Here is a 23,964-nt window from a genome sequence, read left to right as displayed (position 1 = left end):
AAAACAACAAGGATTTCAATGACTTCATGACCTTTTCTCAAACTTTCATCAGGCCAAAATTTCCAACTGACCAACCTTTTAGTCCATGACAATATAGCTTTAAGTAATGGCCAGAATTTAATGAGATTTGATGTGTCTGTGTGTTATGTAGCCTAACTCCCTGACGTTTTGTCTTGCACCACCGTCATCAAAATGTCTACTTATGCAGAAATAATTATTACCATCTAATCAGATGATTGCGAATTTAATTAGGTCCCCATAGATAAAGCATTTTCAATTGTGCCACTTCAGGCAACAATGTCTACATTGCACAGAAAATATCTCAGGAAACTAATAGAACACATTCATCTTCCCAAAGAGATAAACTTTTTATTCTAACAACCCATAATGCCACACTCAAGACAAAAGTGACATATTTTAGCCCCACTAGTGATAAGGCTCCACAAAGAGCAAAATCATGGGCATTTGTGTGTTCCTTCCCACACTGGTGTCCCTGGGTGTAATGCACATTGCGTCGTCCAGAGGCTACTAGGGAGGATTTAGACTTGTAGCCTGTTTTCACCATTTAATAAAGGGTCTAAAGTTCATTAGAGTTATCAGTGCAGAACGTTTCTGATTAACACAAACAAATGGTCTACTGCTTCCTTCATCCACACAGTAAGCATGCACTGGTTGATGGAACTGCAAACGGGGATCTTTTTCTTCCTAGTTTCTGCAGGCTCCTTAGTTCCTTGAAGTATTTAATCAAAAGGGGCGTTTGAAGAGTAATTTAACACAAAGCTGAAATGATTGTTCTGTTGATCTCCTGTCGATGTTTCAAATCTGTTGCATCTGTGTTCTGTAAAATATGCTCTGTTCAGTTATACTTGTAACCAAACGTTGCATCTGTAACAGTGATGTCGGTGTGTAATGTAACATAAGTGTAACAAGGTGAGAACTACAACAACTTGAGGTCAGGAAAAACAAGATTGTATGCTTGTGTGAAGTAAGTCTTTGTTAAAGTAAGGATATGGGTGACTACTTAAATAACAGCATGCACAGTAAAGCTCAATGTTAACTGTGTGTGTGTTCAACTATATCATGTCCAAACGATTAAATGCTAGCACTTAAGCTTGTTTCTGAAGCCTTTGTATTCTATATTGCAAGTATATACACACACATCATAATAGATACAGTAGTAATACATAGTGTATGTGTTTCTAAGACGACTCTTTCCAACATTCCATAAAAAGTCAAATGACTAGTGTTGTAATGTTGAGTTGGCCCATATATGACTGCCTTGTGAAATCACCACATCTCTCTTTGCCACTGTCCTCCTCCTCTTTCCTGTAAAATGCTTTTTGCGAGTTTTCATGTTGTGCCATGCGACATATGGTCTAGTATGTTTTCTGCGGAGCTCGTTCATTTTGCAGGGCAAACATGCATCCACCAACCACAAGGCTGGGTCGGAAAAAAATAACAACGTGAACACTATAATAGGATGGGAAAACAGAAATATGAACATGGCAGAGAGAGCTGCAGTGTGCTGGCAGAGAACTTAAAGACAGGGGAGGATCAGTCAACTGAAGAGAGTACAGCTACCACGACCTTTCTTCTACCATGTCTCCTCCCAGCTCCCGTAACTCTCTTCCTCTTTTTTTTTCTCTCTTGTCAGACTTGCTATTATAGAACCATGTTACACCAAGGTACTTCCACTTGTGAGTAGTTTGCAGTGTGTTTTACCCCGCAATGTTAAATGTATAAAAAACCTGGGGAAATAAACCTAAAAGTAATCTGTTCAATACAGTTTCCTGCTTATAGAAAGTGCATTAACCAATACAAATATTATATAACTGGTGTAACTTATATGTATTCCATTACTGCCTACAGGTGAAGAATTCATCTTACACACAAACCAATAAAGTCATCATAGTCTCTAAATGCGCCCGCCATATGAATTGCATGTGGGCAACATGTGCTTGAAATGTGTGAGCTTAAAGGGCCTAACGGTACTAATACAAGACCCATATATGTTCAATAACATGGGATGATTGAATTGGCCTCTACTAGGTTTCATGTGGGGAAAGTTAGACATTTCGAAAGGGTCCCTTGTCATAGCCATTTTCTTTTTAAGTGGGCCAATAGCTAACTTTTTTTAAATCCCTAGTGAGTCTATTCATTAATTAGGCCAGTTCTGTCAAGCCATATATGGGATAAGTTACTGCTATTTACCTTCTATTTGGCGAAAAGAAATGTGTTTCTCTTTGTTGTTGTTGTTGTGTTTGTGTTCTTTTTTCTTTCTCTCTCTCTCTCTCTCTCTCTCTCTCTCTCTCTCTCTCTCTCACAGGAGCGCTGACCTTTGGGGATGCGTGCTATGTCTCACCCGCACTGTCAGGGAGGTGGAGCGTGAGCGCGTGCGATAGGACCCGAAAGATGGTGAACTATGCCTGGGCAGGGCGAAGCCAGAGGAAACTCTGGTGGAGGCCCGTAGCGGTCCTGACGTGCAAATCGGTCGTCCGACCTGGGTATAGGGGCGAAAGACTAATCGAACCATCTAGTAGCTGGTTCCTTCCGAAGTTTCCCTCAGGATAGCTGGCGCTCAGAGTCTCGCAGTTTTATCTGGTAAAGCGAATGATTAGAGGTCTTGGGGCCAAAACGATCTCAACCTATTCTCAAACTTTAAATGGGTAAGAAGCCCGGCTCGCTGGCTTGGAGCCGGGCGTGGAATGCGAGCCGCCTAGTGGGCCACTTTTGGTAAGCAGAACTGGCACTGCGGGATGAACCGAACGCTGGGTTAAGGCGCCCGATGCCGACGCTCATCAGACCCCAGAAAAGGTGTTGGTCGATATAGACAGCAGGACGGTGGCCTCCGGTCCAGTCGGAATCCGCTAAGGAGTCTCTGTGTTTTCACTTATTGTGCCTGATTAGATCTCTCCCATCACATTGATCCTTTTTGTTGCACCTGTTAGGGTGGGAGACCTCACACCTTTAACATTCATTAGTTCACCCTTCTTCCACCTGAGCAGAGGTCTAATCAGCAAGAATACTGTCATCTGCCAACAGGGTACTTTAACTGACCTTAGGGAACATGCAGTTTACAGTGGAATCCGCAACTGTAGCTTAAAGGGCCTACGAAATGATAAACATGAATTTCTACTGATGATAGTAAATTCTATTTGTGGTGTAAAATTATGTGTTATTTATGACACAATGATCACAGTATTTAATAAATTATCATTTAGTATGTCGACCACCGATGTTTACATTGCTGCTACCGGAAACACCCAACGCTGTGTTCTGACGTCACAAGTAGAATACAGTCCACCAGTATACACAGACAGCACGACAGAAGCGGCAGACATGACAATGTCAGACTCTGGCTTGGATATTTCGACAGAATTGAGTGACAGTGAGTCGTCACTCGTTGCACCTTCAAGAAGAGGAGTTTATTGAAGAGAATGCCGGTGTCGTGGATTTAGATCATGCGGGCGAGTTTAACGTGGTGGAAACAGAGCACAGTATTCAAGATGGAGACACAGATGGGACCGAACATGCGGATGATGGTGACGGTGATCCTGGATTTGGCGGAGATCCTGTGCGGCAACAGAAGACAGGTATATACATTTGACTATAGTTCATAGAACTTCTCAATATATAGTAAATACATCATAATTATAGCATAACATTATCCTCGATCGTATATAGATCGCAAGCTATTGATAGCTTGCTAGCGAGTCGATAGCTTGGTTTTCTTGAATTGTTATGAAACCCGACTAGTTGTCCGCAAATTGCTCGATCCCTAAACTTGGACACATCGACATCTGTAAAGCTTGATAACTTGATTCTTTCTCAAAGTTTCTGCAGTTGAGGTTCTATCGTTGTGTCTGATGTCAAACGTCATATATTACGTGGCTGTATATAAACCATTAGCTATTAGCTAACAAACAGACCGGAGGACAGCGCCGGTTTATAAAGTATAGTCTGTATACTGAGGTGAGACAGTCTATATATAGACGGTCACTATAGCCTATAGTAGCCGAAACACTTACCAGATGTTCATGGAAGTTACGATGTCGTAACTTTAGGAGATTTACGTGAAACGGGTAAAGAGTTGCTACTAGATAGATCCTTGCCCACAGCGGCCACTGGTTCAAGTCCGACCTGTGGTGTTTGCTGTATGTCATTCCCTCTCTCTCGCCACCTTTCACAATCTGCACTTCTCTATCATAAAGGCATGAAAAGCCCAAAAATATAACTTTAGAAATAACAGGCTTGTGAGCTGCTTACAAGCCTGTCGTCAAACACAGGCATATAAATAGCATGACGTTAATATTGGTCTTTTTCTGGATATTGCATATTGTGTCTTCTTTTGTACATTTAGGTGTACATGTGAAAACTGTACAATTATGGAAGCAATTGAAGAGCTGCTGCCAAGAAAAGGATGTCATGGAGGAATTCAATGAATATGAGGGACATGGTGCAAACATAACCTGCATAACAGATGTGATAATGTGTAGAGCTCAGAAACTTTGATGTATTTTTGGGAAGTCGAATGGTCACTCTGGCAAAGTTACAGAATACATAGATAAATAAGCAAATAAGTGATTACAATTGACATGTAATATCTTGTATGTTACGGAATGTATGTGGCATACCGCCGGTGAGATTCTGCTGGGGAATACTTGGTAAGAACCACAGAATGTCATCATGTGCCATTCAAAAGATCTGTGCTACGTTTCCATCTGACAACTACACGTCGTTCAATTATCCAGCACTTTATTAGAGTCAATAACAAAACACAATGTCAGTTCAGTGATTGAATCTGCTTCTATACAGCACAAAAGCATCCCTCTTGTTTGGGTCTTCCACCGACTGCTGAGTGGATCTGGGACTTCGAAAGGTTACTCATCAACATTGTCTTGGCACAAAGCATTGAGTCTCGGTCAAGAGTTCAGTAACATACTCTGCAAAAAATATGTTTTATAATCAAGCATTATATATAATATGTATGTATGTATGTATGTATGTATGTATGTATGTATGTATGTATGTATGTATGTATGTATGTGCGTATATATATATATATTATGATGCTGACCTTTGGAACAACCAACATGGATTGGAACTTGCAGTCCAGCTGACCTGCCACGTGGTCGCGCCTGCATGGACTTGTGGTGTGTCCGTGGAGGGGGATCCGTCTGCACAGCAATTTCTTTCTGACATGTCTGAAATGTACAAAACACAACTTTACTAATAAATCTTTCAAACCAGCTTGAAATTGTATTGCATGTTTATACATGTCTGCGTAAAGAAAATATCTAATAACATTCATAATAAAAGATGTGGTTGAATTGATTGAGAGAGCAATGATATCAAATTAAACAAATATATGAATTATGTACATGCATGTGGTGATTGTATGTTTAACACATCATGTGCAGGTCTACTGGTACTACAACTGTAATGTACAGATGACGTATAGTCTGTATACTTACTGGTGTACACACAGCTTCCTCCCCAGTGTGGATGTCCAATAGATGGTCGCTGATCATACAGGTATCCTCAGTTCTGTCAGTGACTTCATTCACCAATGTTTCAATACCTCTGTAATAATAGGGTAATAGTTAAAAGTTAAATAGGGTGATAATTAAAAGTTAAATAGACTCACGCTTTTACTCAAACTACAGAATAAAATGGGGAAGCCTGTTATAAACATTGAATCTATACTTAATTAAGCTAATGAAGTGTAATTAGCTGAAGTTATTAATACTACAAACAATAACACACAGATATTGGCTAGGGCCTGGTGTAGATAGATAGATAGATAGATAGATAGATAGATAGATAGATAGATAGATACTTTATTCATCCCGAGGGAAATTTAGGAAACATTTATATTACAGTTTACATTTGTATGTAAACTCGTTACAGTAGGCCTAGACCGATTATGGCTTTATGCTTGAAACAATAAATACAGTAAACAAGTAGAACGACTTACCTTTGCTCGCTCCCTTTTGGCGAATGCATTTCGTCGTCTCTTTGGTGGTGGACTCTGCACCGGCGGACGTGTTTGAATCGGCGTGCTGGCTTGTGCTGGCTTGTGCTGGCTTGTGCTGGCTTGTGCTGGCTCCTGCTGGCTCGTGCTGGCTCGTGCTGGCTCGTGCTGGCTCGTGCTGGCTCGTGCTGGCTCGTGCTGGCTCGTGCTGGCTCGTGCTGGTTGGGGTCTTGGCAGTATTGTAGTATTGCACAGCATCTGCGTTCAGTTTTAAATTATTTTTGAATGCCATTTCCTTGGCGAGCATAGTTTGTTCGAAACACGATCTCTCAAAGTGCTGCCCACAAATCGTCAGGTTTCATCGACGCACTTGTCTTGTCCATAAACGCAACATTTTATCATCTTTTGGCCACAAAAGGCTAGATTTGGAGATGGCCCCACATCCCCATACAACACATCGCTTCACAATTATCCTTGACGATAGATTGTTGTCTGTTCTTTCTCGTAATAATTGACAGCAGTCTTTGCTGGACGCTGTAACGCAGACGAACACTGCCGGCGGCTGTATTCTACTTGTAACGTCATCGCCCGAACATTGCCGAAGTGGATGCTTTCGGCGCAGCGATCGATTGTTGTTAGTGGAAGTCATTTTTATGCTGTTATGATCGTGATTTCTTACGAATACATCAATATTAGAAATATATATATATGGCACATTTCACAATAGATATGCAACCTCTATCACATACCAAGCCCAATAACACGGACGAAATATCATTTCGTAGACTCTTTAACCTGGACCACTATGTAGGATACTATTCAAGACAAGAAGAAACTTGAGACTTTGTTTTGTTAATTGGTCAGCAAAATAGGAAATATGCAATTTTAATAGGGTGAATTAAAAAATATATTAAAGCAAATATACATATATAATTCATTTTTATAATTTTTTGCCTAAAAGTAAAAGAAACACAGTAAACAATAGCTCGAAGCAATCAACAAATCACTGTCACAATAGACCTTTCTTTCCGCAGACATTTTGAATTGACAAACACAGGTGCAAAGGTGGCTGCATTCCTTTTAGGATTTTCAAGGATTTTTGTCGCAGTATTCAGGGGAAAATAAATTGCGCTCCTCCAGTGCTGTGGTGTGCACAACCCTGCTATAGACTGGTAGATCACTGGCACATCTAAGTAGGAAAAGCCATCATCACTATAAAATAGTAACACCTGTGCTTTTCATTCAAAATGTATACTGGGAAAAAGGTGTATTAGAATCTCATAGAGGCACAACTAGCAAATATGTGAAGTCAGCTTCTCTAACAATAAGTAGTGGTGGTGATGGCCTAGTGGTATGGCTTCCAAATACAATACCAGAAGGTTTTGAGTTCAATACCAGGGCTGCCACCTTAGTGCCCCTGAGCAAGGTACTTAACCCTGAAATGCTCCAGGGGGACTGTCCCTGTAGTTAGTTCACTGTAAGTCATTCTGGATAAGAGCGTGAAGAGCTAAATGACCAGTAATTTAATGTGAAGTTGGACTTAAAGCTAGTTACTAAATGTGCAGCCTCAGTTTGAAGTCAATCACCCCCAACACACACACACATTTACAGTTCTTGTTTTTCCATTAAAACATCGGAGTGCCATTGATATTAGCTTGTGGATACGAACATAAGAAAATTGTTGATCCCATACATTTCATCAGCTTGGGCTGCTGCAGGTTTGAAGTGCCCCCACTGATCTTGGGAATAAAACAGGCACCAGTCACTGTCCAAATGCCTTAATACAATCTGTATTTATATTAAATAAATAAATATCTCTAGTGTGAACAATGCTTCATCACGAGTAGGTCTTCATAAAATGAACAGTGTCAAAGTCATAAATCCAGTCAACATTGGTTTCTTTTAACCATGGCTATAATCTTCCTAACCATAACCAAGTAGTTTTTGTGTATAAAACCAAACCATAACCACAGCGATTCCTATAATTGTGATTCATAATGGTTTTTGAAGGCACTGACAAACTCTGTTGTCCTGACAGCAGATCAGAAAACTAATATCAGTTGATTTTAATTTCATTTATTGTTGAAATACAACTTGCTATTTTAATGACCTCATATTGTTGCACCGTCTTCTTCAAACTAATATGCACCCAACTAACCCTAACCCTAATATTCACATAACAGCAGTAAATCACATTGATTCTCATTTTCTTCTCTTGAAATTTGGTTAAAATTTGGTCTAAATTTGGATGGAAACTTGACTAATGGTAAAGCAAACCTTTTCTAGCCAACTGTCTCCAATGGTCAGCCCTACAGCAGTTCCAAAGCATACTAAGTCATAAACCAGTTCAGCCAGGTCTCTACATTTAAATTAAATATTTATTTAAACATATGCTGCACGATTGTGGACCTGTAAAACTATACTCGTGATAATATGTGTCCACTCATTCATGTCAGGAGCCTCCTAGTGTACAGGTGTTTGTTCGAGGACAGATCGGTCACAGTAAAAGACAAAACCCAAGAGAACATGGGCAGAAGGACCAGGAGTCAAACCATATGGCTGTGAGGCCATAGTAAATACTACTGAGACACACATGCTTTAAATGTTTCACTATTTCTAAAAGTGTCTCAACAGGATCCTTTTCTCTGCCTTGGATCCATCTGTACATCCTCTCCTCAGGGTCTTACTCTTTCATGTTAAAGCACACTAGTCATTACAAACACACAGTGTGGATAGGTGGGTACTGAACCTGAAATCTTCCAAACCTCACTCATTTGGCAAACCAGAAGTGCAGTGTACCAACCACATCAGCCGCCCCTACTGGCTTCGGCATCACAGAACATTCCTTGTGCACAGATGTTGTTGGGATTGCTCAGTGCCTTTCGTTGGTTTACGAAACAAAGATGTAGAGCATTTCTAGCACTGCCATAGTTACTAACGTGATCCAGTACATTTCTTGAATGATGGATGAGAATATTATCTGTTCATTCCACGAAGGTCTGGCAAGGATATTATTTTGTCAATGTGTTGCAATTCAATCAAATACTTTCTTCTTTGAGACCAGTGTTTTTGCATGTTGAAGCCTGTTTACTGTACTTTACATATACTTTACATATACTTTACATAACTACTCACCTTTTACCACAGCGTTATGTATCTTTTTATATTTTCAATCTGGTTTTTACAACTTACAAGTCATTCATTGCTTTCCCTTCATTTCACTATGGTATGAAAAACTATTTGCAGTGACTTGAAACTTGCATGTAAACAATCCATTACATGATTTTTCTCGTTATATTCATTATCATTGCAGTCATGCAGTTTGTTGTGCAGATTGATTCACAATGCCTTCAGTTTATTATAATGCATTACTTATATCACTAAATATATATCAATAAATACAGATGTGAGGTTCTCGCTGATGATTTTAGGCATATATCAGTGATCTCAATCTTTGGTAAAAGGGTTGACAATAAGTGTGTTTCCATCATTCTGTTTTTATGTGCATTTTGAATTCCTTTGCTGTTGTATCGATGGTGTCATCTCGTTCTGAAATCTTTATCTGCAATTATGTAATGAAACTTGACTGGAGAATTAACACCTATTGTGCCAATGTCTGATTTTCTGGAAATTCTATTTAAATCTGCACTACTTTCAAACAGAAACTTGACTAACGATGTATTTGATTTGTAGTAAGTGGGTTTAAATTGTGCACAAAACATAGCCACATGTGGGTCCACCAATGCATATTACTCTGGGATTTGGTCACATAACGCTCTCTGCACAGATCTTAGGCGGAAAATCACATGTATTATTTACATGTTATGCAGCAGCAGGTTGTTTTCCAATGGTATTTTTGTGATCTCACGGATGTTTGCTGTCTGCCCTAAAAAAATGAAATGTTTGATAAAAATAAACATTAAACTCAGTATATCTAGACCTGCCCACCCTGCCATAGCTAGCAGAGCAGAGCAAAAGATCAGAGGGGGAAACATTTTAATGTTAGAGACAGTAGATATCTGTCGGATCCCCAAAAGAGCAGACCTCATCTGGATAAAATATAATCTTTCGATTTTTTTTCCTGAGGGCTTGTTGAGGGAACACTATGTGACCAATTCACGGGATAATGCTTATGAATTGTAATTTCCTTTGTAAGAGGAAGACTGTGTTAAATCTTCTTTCTGTATACATAGTCTTGTTTTAAGGTATTTAATTGCATGAATGTACCTTAGAGTCAAAGTAAAAATAACTAAAGTGACCAAAGTATTTTAGCTGTCATGTAAAACCCCTTGATGACAGATAATTGGTGACTACTTCTGAAAACTATAATTTTCCGACATTCAGCAATGAAAGGATCTTTACATGATAAAACTGAATGTCCCAAACCAGAAATAACTGCCTTGTCCTCTGACTATCTCAAACACCATCCCTCATACCTTCTCCATCTTTACCAACTCATTCAGTAGTTGAACATACAGTAACAAGGATGGAAGACAAAGTTATTTCAGACTACAGACATAACTAACAGCATAACTTTAAAATGTCAAGAGACACAGAGAGAGAGAGAGAATGGAGCCTTGCGCTAGCTGACCCATAATCACAGAGGTTGATTTATGCAGTTATACTGTATATTTAGCTTGTCTTCTCTTTGTCCTGATGGCCAGTCACTGGTGGCCAAACCAAACCCATGCCATGGTAACATAAAGTTTGGAAAATTCTACCAAAAACAGTGATAATACATGCATGAATATATATCATATATACAGCTGCAGATTAAGCGGCAAATGAAAAAAACAACCAACAAAGTAAGAAACAAGCACCAACAAGAACAGAGGTCATTTCTCTGTATGACTAACATCACTTTGTCATCATATTGAACAGGCTGAGATCATATTTTGTGTACATCACAAAATATCATCTTAACCTGAACAGATAATGTAAAAGGTTGGCAGTCTGATTGGGTAGTTAGAAAGTCCTTTTACATAACAGCACATGCAGTAAAGAAGTGATGACAGGGCCTTACCTTTCTCTTTCAGCTGCGAGTAGGCAAAGACCAATGCCACTTTACTAGAAGAAAGTGAAGAGAGTGAAGTCCTGACTTAGTAGTGACAGTCCGCCCTCTTGGTTGGCAGAGGGAGTGGTGGGAGTGTCAGGGCAGCCTTTATAAATCGTGGCTAGAGCTTCACCACAGAATGTGACACTACGAAGACCAATGTGGAATTACATACACACACACATCCGATGAGTGGACTGCCCGCAGTGTGAAAATGCATTCGTGTTTGTGTGTGAAAGTTTCTAATTGATTTTATTACATTGAATCACTGCTAACATCTGGCATTTATTTAGTATTAAACACAGGTTTATGACTTAAATATTGCCAACTAATCCAGCTAATCCAACAGCATGCTCTTAATTTGAAATGAAGGGATGATGTGCGCAAAGTCAAACCATGATCTGTAGTCAAACGATAAACTGGAGCAGGGCTGTGGTTCAACAGACAGCATGTTTTTACTGCAGCGGTGCAGGAGTTTAATTAAATTACAGGTTAAAGAAACTCTGTGGTAAGAGATGACATAGCAACTGCAGCACATGTTGGACCTCTGTGATACTCTGTGGAAGTAAGGATTTAGCCACTACTGATTCAAAAGTAATCAAAATTGACTTAATCAATTCACATGATTGCAAATAGACATGGCAAATCTCTGCAATCTTTCAATTTCAGAGATTATTTCTCCATTTTACCTTCTGATTAATAGTATCTTCTGATTTGATTGTTGCTTTAAAGGAAAGAAGCAGCCTTATACCAAAGTGAGGTGATGGAGTAAACTTTCAAGTGCTTGGACGTTATTCATGCCTAATTAAAGAACAATGATGGAAGTATTTTATAGTTTTCTTATTGTCAAAAGATACTATGAAAAGACCCAATCCAGCAATGAATGTGTCTTACTGACAACTATTGTGTTTCCTAAGCCGTGTGTATCTTATTCCTCTGTGCTATAGAGCTCCATTGTTAAAAAAATTTTTTTAAATAATTAAAAGAAATCCTGCATGCTGTCAATCACTTGCACTCACTTTATTACCAATATTCCCGTCTCCAGACCTTGATGGAGATCTGAGGACCGAAACATTGTTAGAGCCAGAATTTATGATTCAATGCACCTGTTCATAAGACTTTCAGGAGTGTAAGAACTCTGTAGTGATTGTGTCTAAAAAGGTGTTGCACGTTACCATGCTCCTTTGACTCAATCCCATACACAGTACTGCTGTCATGAATACACTAAAGCACCAAAAATGTATTAATCCACATCTGAAAAATAGTCCCCAACAAATATTACACTATTCACATCTTTTTGAGTAACATTTAGTCACAAATGACAGTGCCCAGCTGTTTGGGTTATATCTGAACTTAAAAAAAGTATGGAAGTGTGTGACCTATCCTTTTTTTTTAAAGCTTTCACCTTTAGTAGGAGCTGGACTCACGCGTTGTTGGTTTTGGTGTTTCATGACATTTGTTGACATTAAGAACATTTTAGAATAACACTTGCCTTAACCTTTACATGAGCCAGCATGTTTTGCAGGTTGGAGCTGCAAGAATTGTTGCTCTGAAGCAAGCTTTGAAGGACTGAAAAAAATCCTGCCTTGTTTTAAGTCATCAACAGTTACTTCAGTTATGCATGTAGAAAGAAATGGGCATTTCACAGGATACATTCTTTTTAATAAATTCGATAAAAAACAATCCCTAAAGGAGCAGTGGTGAATGTTACTGAAACAAAAGTACATATTATCAGCAAAATACACCACAAGAATCACTATTGACTACTGTTACGCAATTAGATTATTAGATATTTAATGATGCATTAATGTTAAAATATTTTAATCTTTTTGTTGGTTTAGGTACTCATGTAAAGCACAATTACCTCAAATAACTACATTACTCATTACGTCATTACATTCCACTGTGAAGAATTACTATCAAGTAGCCCAGTACTGACTTGCACTGTGTTCATAAAAAGACAAGGAACCCTGACAAGGAACCCTGAACCCTGAACAGCACAGTAAAGTTGTTCTCAGAGAGCCTTAATATCAGGGCTGCTGTTCCCTCAGTGCGCACTTTAGGCTTTCCTGTTGCCAGGCCCTGTCTGAGCTCTGTAAATAAAGAATGAAAAAAGATGGTAATAAACATAGCACTGAAATTAGTTTTCCAAATATGTGCCTTCACTTCCCAACCAAACCAGACCACACGAGGCTGAACAACACACAAGATAAGCGCCAAGAGGAAGGCGAGGAGGAGTGTCAATATAAAGTTTGGGATGCAAGGACAGTGTTGTTTTCTCTTTTTTCCCCCGCAGGAATTCAATTGGAATGAAATTAAGAATGTTTTGGATTAGAAAAAAAGTGACAAGAAAATATTTAACACAAAGAGTGTTTAAAAGGCAGCCTCTCTTAGCTATTACTAGAGGGAGTTACAGTGTTAAGACAAAATTATTAAAATGAATGAAAAAAATAAGCAAATGACCGCTAGATCTTCCAGCATATACTGTTTGAAATAGAGTACACTTTATTTATTACACACAGGGTCAATTCAGTAGGTTTCTCTTAGCACCCTGTGTCTTTTCTTATCTTTTTATATCTGGCCTTGTGTTTTTTCCTGAGATTATGCAAGCACTCCAGATGTCACTGACCGACACATCTACACAGAGGAAGTTCAACTGTACCAAGCAGCCACATTTTCCCATTCTGCTGTCCTTTTCTATGTAAGTAATGTCCCCTTTTAACTCTAGAGGGCAGTGTTGGCTAAATGAAAGTCGGTGAAACATCCATTTTAATCTTTCTTCAGCCCTTTCCATTATTTATTTAAAAAATACAAGAAAAAAAGAGGCACACACTTCACAACACTAAAGTACAATATCAAATAATTCAGGTCCTGCATTACTGTCTCGTAGATCTGGTTTTTAAGACCTTTATTATTTTTTGTTTATATTGTGCTCATATGCATATTCCCTAAAACTGTGTTTAATCAAGTTCCTGTAACTAACTGACAAACTTGAACGGATACACAGAAGACCTGGTTTAATTTGGCCATACCTCTTTTTCTTACACAAAGGTAATGGGCTGACTCCAAGCCTAACTGTAATATTATTTGTCATGATTGGACTAACAATATAATTAATATTTTCATTGTGCAAAAATATAATATTTTGAATATGTTTTGTATTCGCTGGCCACAGAAGAGTCGCTATACAGTCATAAACTGACAGAAAAAAACTAACAGGCTGGTATGGTAGATCAATAAAAAGAAAATAATGCAGTAAGTGTAATAAACATCCTTCAGCCTATGGACCCGAGTCGTTTAAAGTACAGTAGACTGGTTAGACGGAAAGATAGATATAGAACATATAATATAAATAGAAGACTACATCTTAGTTACATTCATACAGCTTTCAGTTACAGCTAGTCCGCTAACAGCCTTGCGATGGCAGCAATGTGCTAACCGTACATAGCTATACTGCCGGAAATGAGGAGTAGAAGAAGAATGTAACGTTGGAAAAAAAGCTACAGTACTATCGTCGCGTCAGATGATTAGCTACTAGTAAAAACACTGTAAAACGACTGACAGTCCACCTCTCTTTTCAGCATTACGAAACGGCGTAAATTGTTCGTTATGTATATTGGTCCGTTATTTACACATTGAAGCCTCTCTCGCTGCGCTGATAATGCTGAAAATGAAACTACCGATGAAAACGGGCGAGGAAGGAGGCGATGAAACTGCCGAGGACGATTCATTGGATCTGTCGGAGAACCAACATATTCCCAGGCCGGTAGCTCCTTCTTCGGCGTCCGACCGTCTGGATGAGTCGCCCAGACCTAATATGTATCCATTCCAGCTGGACAAGGAGACTGTTTTTGAGTGGTTTGGCCTACATCTAAACCCTGCTAAACGGATCGAGTTCATGTGCGGGCTGCTACATATGTGCCAACCACTGGAGCTCCGCTTTTTGGGATCTTACTTAGAGGATCTCGCTAGGAAAGATTACCATGTTTTAAGAGACTTTGAGTTTCGGGCGAATAGTCCGAGCGATTTGGGAGTTTTAACGGACGTGATTGATCCAGTCGTTAGGTCTAAACTCTTGGTCTGCCTGTCCCTCCTCGGGTCTGACAGCAGGGAATGTGCTGGAATACTCTTTCGGATACTGAGCCATGTAGATCCGGCCTTGTTCTACAAAAAATATGACTACTCCCTTCCTCCATTCAGGGACCCTAACCACCACTCGTTCCACCCACTGTGTCAGGACGGGAATTTGTACGAGCGGTCAGAGCAGACCTGTGGCGCCTCCACTAACGAAACAGCGGCAGGACCCCTGGAGCAGTTGGCGCTGCTTTTTGCCATGGCCTCTCTCCACCCAGCTTTCCATTTCCACCAACGGGAGATGGTCCGAGGGCAGCTTGACAAAATAGAGCTTGCCATAGCAGAAGAGGAGAGACGTCAAAGTCAGCTTAGAATAAACGCCCAGATGACGGTAATGAGCAACAAAACACGAGAAACGTTACCTTTTTTAATGCTAAGCTAGCTCTAAAAATGCTCAAAAGCTACTTTTCTTATTCAGGAGAGAGTTAATGTCTAGAAGTTATTTTAAATATACATGTATTGCTAATTATATAATAACACGTAATGTTACGTTACACATTTTCCATGTGTGCCAAGTACTTTAGCAGGAAACGTCCCTTTCCTATCATGGACTGTCCATTGCAGGATAGCTAACGTTAACTAAAGCTAAACAGAGTTGGCTAACAAGCTAACGTTGGTCGGTTAATCTGCCAGCAGCTAACGTTCGGCAGGTGGTTTCAAACGGTTGCGAACCCATGTTCAAAAGTTAAGGATATTGCTATGACTCTGTTGTTTTGGTCCCATGATACAGCTACTGGCTTTTTTGTTGGTGCTGTGGATCTATACTATGTACAGTAAAAGTAATTAAAAGGCTTACTGGATGCTAAACAGTGCCCTCTTTAATGTTAGATCCACGAAATGCTAAATGCTGTTCTCGCAGTGTTGTCCATCTAACAGTATGCAACTTCGGACTGCGTATCTCAGCCGGCCGGTGCTGTTACTGCTGCAGCAGGAGTTTGATAAAGGGGAAGTGTGCATTCACTTGTGGCTTTTTAACCACGTGCGATATGACATTTGATGTTTTCATTCCAAACAAACAGTACAGCAGCTGATTATGCTAATTATTTCCTCCTTCGCGGTAAGAGATTTGTGAATACGATAAATGATTTGGGGTAGTGCTTGGTACATTAGAGTGACATTCTGCAACCATTACTTTTCAGTTTCTTTCAATAGTAATATTGTAAACTCTCAAGGTTATTAGCTATGCCGAGTTAAATTACTAGACTGAGCTGTTGCCTACTTTCTACACCGCTGTGTTTTCACTTAATTAGTAATTTACCAGCAGAGCCTAATGACATTATGAGAATGCAGCATTTATGTGATTTATAAACCTGTAGGGAAACAGATTATAGACATGCATAGAGGTAGCATTTTAGGAGTGAAAGCAAGCTGGCTTTTTAACAAAGTAGGTTTAGAAAATGCAAATTTTGCCAAAGAGGTTGGAGCCTGGGTGGGAAGACCAATTAGCAACCCCCAGGGATGAGTGGGAGACGCCAGCCAATCAATCACACATCATCATAATCATGCCTCCATTATTCAAAAATTAAATAAGCAATAGAAAGTAAATGTTATTACTTAATGTGACTTTAGTAATGTCTGAGCTTTTTTGGGGCTAGCCATTTTATGAAAGTACATAAGGGACTTAAAAGTAGTTGCCAGGCTGGCAACCAGGCATCAGCTTTTGGTTGCCCAAACTAAATATACAGTTGCATACTATGAAAACAGTTATACATCAGCTTAATAGTGAAAAGGTGACATAAAGAACAAAAGCTAATAAAGCTTTTGTTCTTTATGTCACCTTTTCACTATTCACTTTAACCGAACAAAACCCCACTGTCTAACAACCTTAATTTGCGTTGCCATTGTCTCAGATGCCTGTGTGATGCCAGTAAATGCACGGGCAGCGTCTGGTTCTAGTTCGAACTGTAACAGCAATATTATATATCACTAATGCAACAAATATAAAAAAAAAATTTTTCTTTTTTTTTTGTGATGCATAGTTGCTAATGGCAAGTTGACAATTGTTCAGTCAAGCCCTGGTCCTCATCACTTAAGCACTTATCCTATCTTTGTCTCTATCAGCCAATCTCTTCGTTCCTCTTATCAGTCTAGAACCATTGTCCATGGAGCTCCAGGAGTTAGCAGGTTGTTATTCCATTGAGTTCCTAGTTAACTGCTGCCTTCACTGATTACACCATGTTGGGGTTATTAATCAGTGCAAAGAATCATCATAGTTTTTTCTAGAAATGTAACCTTCTAGTCTGTTGAAAAATAGGGCAAAATCACAGTTACTGTACTATGTCTTTGAAGTAAGCATGGATTATTGACTGAGCCAATAAGTCATCTGACTACAGCAAACCCAGGGTTACAGCCAGAAATTGCTCAACAAATGTTGTTTTGGCATTCGTAAAATCTATGTACACATATACATGGAAAAATCACTTGCCTAATCTGAAGTCATGTTAGGAATGCAAAGCTGTTCTGGACTCAAGTGTCAGAGCTTTCCACCAGTACATGAAAAAAAAAAACCCTTGCCCTTCAGGGTCAACTGCTGAAAATTAATCTCAACGTGTGTGAGTGTCTTTCCGGCTAATGGTGGTAAAGTGTTACATGTGGCAGCTTACATAAGGGATGCTTTAACCAATTGGGAAATGATTGGAAATGAATCAGTATCTATTATAAAACACAATATGTAGTCTTGATGACATGATTGCAAATTAGGTGATGATTAAAAATATGTATGTGTTCACTAAAAATTGTCAGCTTTAGTGCTACTCTTTTCGCTCCTTTTTGTTGACTCATCACAGTGAGCGTACTTTTTAAACAGAAATCCAGTTGGTACAACACTCTGTGGGGTCGTCTCTGTTCTAGATGAATCCACAAGGTTGACATCATTGGGAGTAAGGGCTCGGCCTGGTGAAGATGCACTGCTCTTAATAAAATCACACATGCCATTTTTAGAGTCTCTACATTTATCTCAACATTACGTCCCTAAATTTCCCTCGGAATCAATAAAGTATCCATCTATCTATCTACACCGTGGTGATGTCAAATGTGGTAATTGACAGGGAGAGGGAACAGTGAATGACAGGATGGTTGGAAACGTACAGTGGTTCCTAGAGTTTCTCTGTGATAATGTCTGTTTCATCCCATCTGATTGTTTATAATAATGGGGTAGCTCAGCTGTTGTCAGTTTTGCAAGTTTCCTTTTGTGTGTGTGGATTACATGTTGTGTTTTCTGTTAACTGTGTTGGGCTATTCAACATTTAGAGTGGATTTGTTTAGATATTATTGTGTAGATCGTAATTCATCAGAATTTTTATTTTTTATTTTAGGCTCATAGTCCCTGTGTATGCCAGAACCAAGTGTTATTACAGTTTTTGGAAAGATGAGAAATATACCAGACAGTACTGTGATGGTATCCTAATATTTGTATCCCTGAAAATGACCTCCAACACGAAGTACTGGGGAAAACCAAAACAAACCACATGTGGATGATCCAACTTTGCACTGAGCTCGAGCATAAGCAATTAGCAGTAGACTCAGCCCACCTAACAGGGGCTTTGTTTTTGAAATGTCAAATAATTGATCTGGTATAATTCTTCAAAACAAAGGGATGGTGATTTTAGCAGTGTGTTTCATGATTAGCTAATTATAAAAGCTGTGAAAGACATTTAAGTCAGTCATGCTGTAATCAAAGGTCAAAATTCTAACTAACCTAATGTATTTTTGGTCTCTAGGAGCGGACGGGTCAGAAGGCAGATTACCTGCCTTCCCCAACGCTGGGTGTGGGAGATTGTACGGCGTCCTATCCTCCCTGCCAGAGCCGACGCTCCAACCGCTGGACAACACAAAGAGAAGGTGATAATAATCATTCATTTGATGAAAGTACAACAGGGAACGGGCATCATTTTTACTGCTTGATTTACTCTGCCAAAAGCAGTCTTAGAATAAACCCTGTGAAGGGGACACATACTTGCCAAACACGCAAGTTTCTGTCATAAAGCAGGAATATTTGTTACCATAGCTAGAATTACTTTTTAGAATTATATTTTTTCTTTCATTTTTTCTGTTACCCATTTCTAAGTAATTATTTTTATGTTTTTATTTTATTTTTTATGTTGGCACTTGCCTCAGCGACATATACAGTACTAACATTTTCATTTCATTTCATTTCCCGCTCTCTGTTTTTACAGCAGTCCATATAGAGGCAATTGTACTCAGGGGCATCTCTCGGACCAGAATAGACAAGGAATACAACTTTGAGGTAGGTAACAACACTGCATACACACACACACCGCTCTGCTTCAGGTTAAGATGTCTGTTGAAAGTGTTGTTTTAGCGTGATACTGTGTTTGTCCATGAGATCTTAAGACTGTAAAGACTCAGTCTCAATCAGTGGAGTTTTGTTTCACCTGCTGGACACCACACACACACACACACGCTTTCCGCTCTGCTGCTAAACACGCCCTATATGTGTGCTCTCAGCTTTGGAGGATGGCCGATTCTCTGCATTCTAAAGATGCTGCAAACAGTTGGCTTGATAATGGAGTGTAGCAGTAACAACTTGGTGATAAGCTAATAAAATAAACTTTCACACAACTCTCATCGGTGTTTTGCTCTCAGGCACAAACACACAGAGAGAGAGAGAGAGTCATTTTCCCACATGGTCTCTTTTAGTCCAAAAGCCATGTTCAGACCTACATTAGTCAAGTATGTACGTAAAGACCCTTTTTTTTATAGCAAACACTTAGTCAAACAGATAGTCAGCTCCATATTTGCTCCGGCTTTATTATAACGTTTGTGGGATTTGTTAGTTTTTACAATCTGAACAGAGTATGTGGTGATTGGTTACATCATGTTTCCGAACAAAACACTAGAAGGTCGGAGTTCAACACCAGGGCTGCCACCATTGTACCCCTGAGCAAGGTACTTAACCCTGAGTTGCTCCAGGGAGACTGTCCCTGTACTTAGTTCCATGTAAGTCGCTCTGGATAAGAGCGTCTGCTAAATGACCTGTAATGTAAAAAAATGGACTATCCACATTCATCAGTAACAGCCTTCATATTCTAGTTTGTGCATGAATGAGGTGGCTTTCTGAAAGGTGTCTGCTGCTCTTGTTCTTTGGCATCATTTATCCCTGTGGTGCCTTGTGCTGGTTATACCAGTGCCATGAAGTAAGGCTTTAAAAGATTACATTTTTGGTAAGGTCGAGAAGGATTCGAACAGAGATGCTGCCCTGTATGTTATGGCAGCCAACATGCACTTAGTTGTGGTGGGCAAATCTGGGGCACATTTTCTTTATTTCTACCACATTTGGCAATTGCACTAAAATAATTCCAAACTCCAATTCCTTAGTGAGGCAGCTCATCACTGCTAATGAGCTTGTCCCTTTTAAGAATGAATGTGCTCCCAACACACATTCACAGTAACAAATGGGAGTATTTAGGGCTCAGTTAAAGAAAGAAGAAATCAGTAAGACAGATGGAGAAACTGTCCCGTTGGCTGGACTGAGCCAACAGTGAGCGTTCTCACTCCATCTGTTTTTACTGGACCAAGCCACTGATGCACACCCAAAGACACGCACACATAGTAACACAATTATTCATAATGCCCATGTGCTTCAAAGACATGCGTTATTTCATCATGTAGCATAATAAATGTACTTTATCTATAGATCTGAATACTGTATTAAATATTCTAGCAGTAAAATTAGACTCCTGGTACTACTGAGAGGGAGTAAATGTTTAATCTGTGGTCTTTTTATTCCCAGTACATGAATTACTGGGAATGAATTACCAAAGTAACGTTATTCTTGCTGCTTTAATATAATAATAATATTTTTATTTTTTTAAAGGATGTTCATGTCAGGCTTTTTGGGACCAATACTGATCACCAACTTAATTTGTATGGAAGAGGCCAATCTGACTGTTCAATAACGCTACACTTTTGCCTCATGTCTATTTTGTTGCCCATATACAAAAAAAAATGTTGTTGATAATTTGAATTTAAATACATGGTCCACAATACAATTAACAAAGCCTCACTGAGCATGTTAACGCTATTAATACAGTCTGCCTCATCTCACTTGTGATAGCCTTTTATATATTCATCTGGTGTTAACACACTAATGCATCCTCACAGTTGTTGCCTATTGAGTCACAGTGAAAGTATTTTTGCAACATTGAATAAGATGCTGTGTAATGGTATATGTTTTGTATAAAGACTAGAATAGAACGCCCTAAATATAACATTTCTGGAAAGCACAACGTTTTATAACCTCAACCATCGCATAACTTTAGCACATGCGGCTTCTGACTGGGTGTAACAAATGCCATATCTACATGATTATAGAGGGAGATTAGGATTCATGTTTGTGTAGACTTCAAGGGTGGGGAGATGACCGGTTCTTACATTTTTCTTTGCACATAGCACTTATTATGTTTTGTTAGTGTTCTTAAATTGGAGTCTTTTTTTTTGTGTTGTGTAAGTTGTATGTCAGTCAGTGCTTTCTACACTTGATCCCCAAATAGATCCCTTAAATCAATATGGTGTAATCTTGTCTATTTACTTGGGTGTCTGTGTGTTTACCTTTTACTGTACCATGAAGTGCGAGCATGCATAGCCCTATTTCCTTGTTGCTGTTGCTGTTGCTGTTGCTGTTGCTGTTGCTGTGCTGTTGCTGTTGTCAGTCTGGGTAGTGATGAAGAATGTCCTCTTGCTGTGTTTCAGGTGAAGTGGTCAGACTCTTCTTCCAGTAGTGTGACCAAAACCCATCTGGAACTGGAGAATTTCCTTCTTAAGGTATCCACTTTTGTTATTGTAATCTTTCACCTATTCAGTGCAATGATATAATCGTCTAAGCATGGGTCTTCTAACCAGTTCCACAGAGAAGAAAAAAACTAAGTTCCTTGTCAACTACAATACTCTAACTAGGACTTACATTCAGGATTTATACTGTTGTTGTGTTACATATGCAGTTCCAAAGTGTAAAATTAATGTAAAAGTAACAATGGGGAGAAAAAACATAATGAAATAGAAAATTTGTCATAATGAAAGTGAAATTATCAAATAAAACTTAACATTATTTACAATTTTGAAAAATGAAATAAAAACAGATAAATATGTGTGTATATATATATATATACATATATATATATGTATATATATAGTATATATTTATATATATATATATATGTGTAATGTATTGTATATAATATACTATATACTCTCTGCTATCTCTATATGTGTATATCGTCACTGTATAGTCTCTGTATGTCGTGTCTCTCTCTCTCTCTCTCTCCCTCTCTCTATCTGTGTCTCTCTCCTCTATCGCTCTCTCTATCTCTCCTCTCTCTCTATCTCTCTCCTCTCCACTCTCTCTTCTCTCTATATATCTCTCTCTCTCTCTCTCTCTCTATCTATCTTCTCTCTCTCCCTCTCATCTCAATCTCTCTCCTCTCTCTCCTCTATGTCTCTCTGTATGTCTGTCTCGTCTGTATCTCTCTCCTCGCTGTCTATAACCTCTCTGTCTCTCTCTATATCTCTCGACCTCTCTCATCTCCCCACCTCTCTCTCTCCCACATATATTATATATAATGTATCTGTATATATATATGTATATGTATGTATAGCTATATATATATCTGTCTGTCTCTGTCTCTCTCTCTGTCTATGTAGTATTATCTCCTATATATATATATATATATATATATATATATATATCTCTCTCTCTCTCTCTCTCTCTCGTGTCTCTCTCTCCTGTTCGCTCTTCTGTCTCTCGGTGCGCTATCTCTCTCTCCCTCTATCTCTCCTCCATGTCTCTCGCCACTCTGTCCTCCTCTCTCTCCGTCTCCCTCTCTGTCTCGCTGTTCTGTCTGTCTCTGGTCTCTCTCTCCGCTTCTGTCTCTCCCTCTCTGTCTCTCTACTATCTCTCTACCTCTCTCTTCTCCCCCCCCTCTCTCTCCTCACCCTCTCTCTCCCCCTCTCTCTCTCTCTCTCTCTCTCTCTCTCTTGTCTCATGGTCTGTCTCTGTCTCTCTCTGTCTGCTGTCTGTGTCTCTATCTCCTCTCATCATCTCGCTCTATCTCTCTATCGCTCTTCTCTCTCTTCATTCTCTCTCTCTTCATCCTCTCTCTCTCTCTCTCTCTCTCTCTCTCTCTCTCTCCTCTCTCTCTCTCTCTTCTCTCTATCTCTCTCTCTCCTCTCTCTTCTCATCGGTCTCTGTCTCTCGCTCTCTCTCTCTATCCTCTCTCCTCTGTCTCTGTCTCTCTCTCTCTCTCTCCTCTTATCTCTCCTCTATCTATGTCTATGTCTTGAGATCTCTCTATCTCTCTCTCTCTATAATTCCATATATACCTCTTATGTATGTATATTGTATATGTTCATATGTATCTCTCTATCTCTCTCTCTCTCTCTCTCTATCTCTCTATCTCTCTATATATCTCCTCTCTACATATATATATTACATCTATATACACACTTATATCTATATCTCTACATATATATCCCCACCTATACCTATCTATCTGTATGTATATATATATATATATATATATACATATATCCTATATCTCTATATACCATTATCCCTCACATCATATATATACTATATATAGATCTATATACATTATATATATACAATATATCTATATATATACATATACTCTATATATACATCTATATCTCTATATCTATATCTCTATATGTATCTTATGTCTCTCTATATCTCTGTGTATCTCTTATCCTGTTGTCTCTATTCTCTCTCTATGTGTCTCTATCTATATGTGTCTCTCTGTCTATCTCTGTGTCTCTCTATCTCTCT

The 23,964-nt window shown here is 39.0% G+C and overlaps 1 protein-coding gene across 2 annotated transcripts in view; it reads left to right on the top strand.

Annotated features, from left to right (window-relative positions):
- Window positions 1-14,489: 14,489 nt before the first annotated feature.
- Window positions 14,490-23,964, top strand: part of zcchc2 (zinc finger, CCHC domain containing 2) — a 26,693-nt gene continuing 17,218 nt past the window's right edge. For both annotated transcript variants that reach the window (XM_029458195.1, XM_029458193.1), the window contains exons 1-4: window positions 14,490-15,492; window positions 18,881-19,001; window positions 19,337-19,407; window positions 21,873-21,944. In XM_029458195.1, coding sequence (XP_029314055.1) covers window positions 14,689-15,492; window positions 18,881-19,001; window positions 19,337-19,407; window positions 21,873-21,944 — 1,068 coding nt within the window. In that variant the 5' untranslated portion in view covers window positions 14,490-14,688. The remainder of the gene's footprint in view (window positions 15,493-18,880; window positions 19,002-19,336; window positions 19,408-21,872; window positions 21,945-23,964) is intronic.

The sequence above is a fragment of the Cottoperca gobio genome, chromosome 20 (genome assembly GCF_900634415.1).
Source record: "Cottoperca gobio chromosome 20, fCotGob3.1, whole genome shotgun sequence".
Taxonomy (NCBI): Eukaryota; Metazoa; Chordata; class Actinopteri; order Perciformes; family Bovichtidae; genus Cottoperca; species Cottoperca gobio.
Note: the sequence above shows the minus strand (reverse complement) of the source record. Positions and strands in the feature narration are given on the sequence as shown.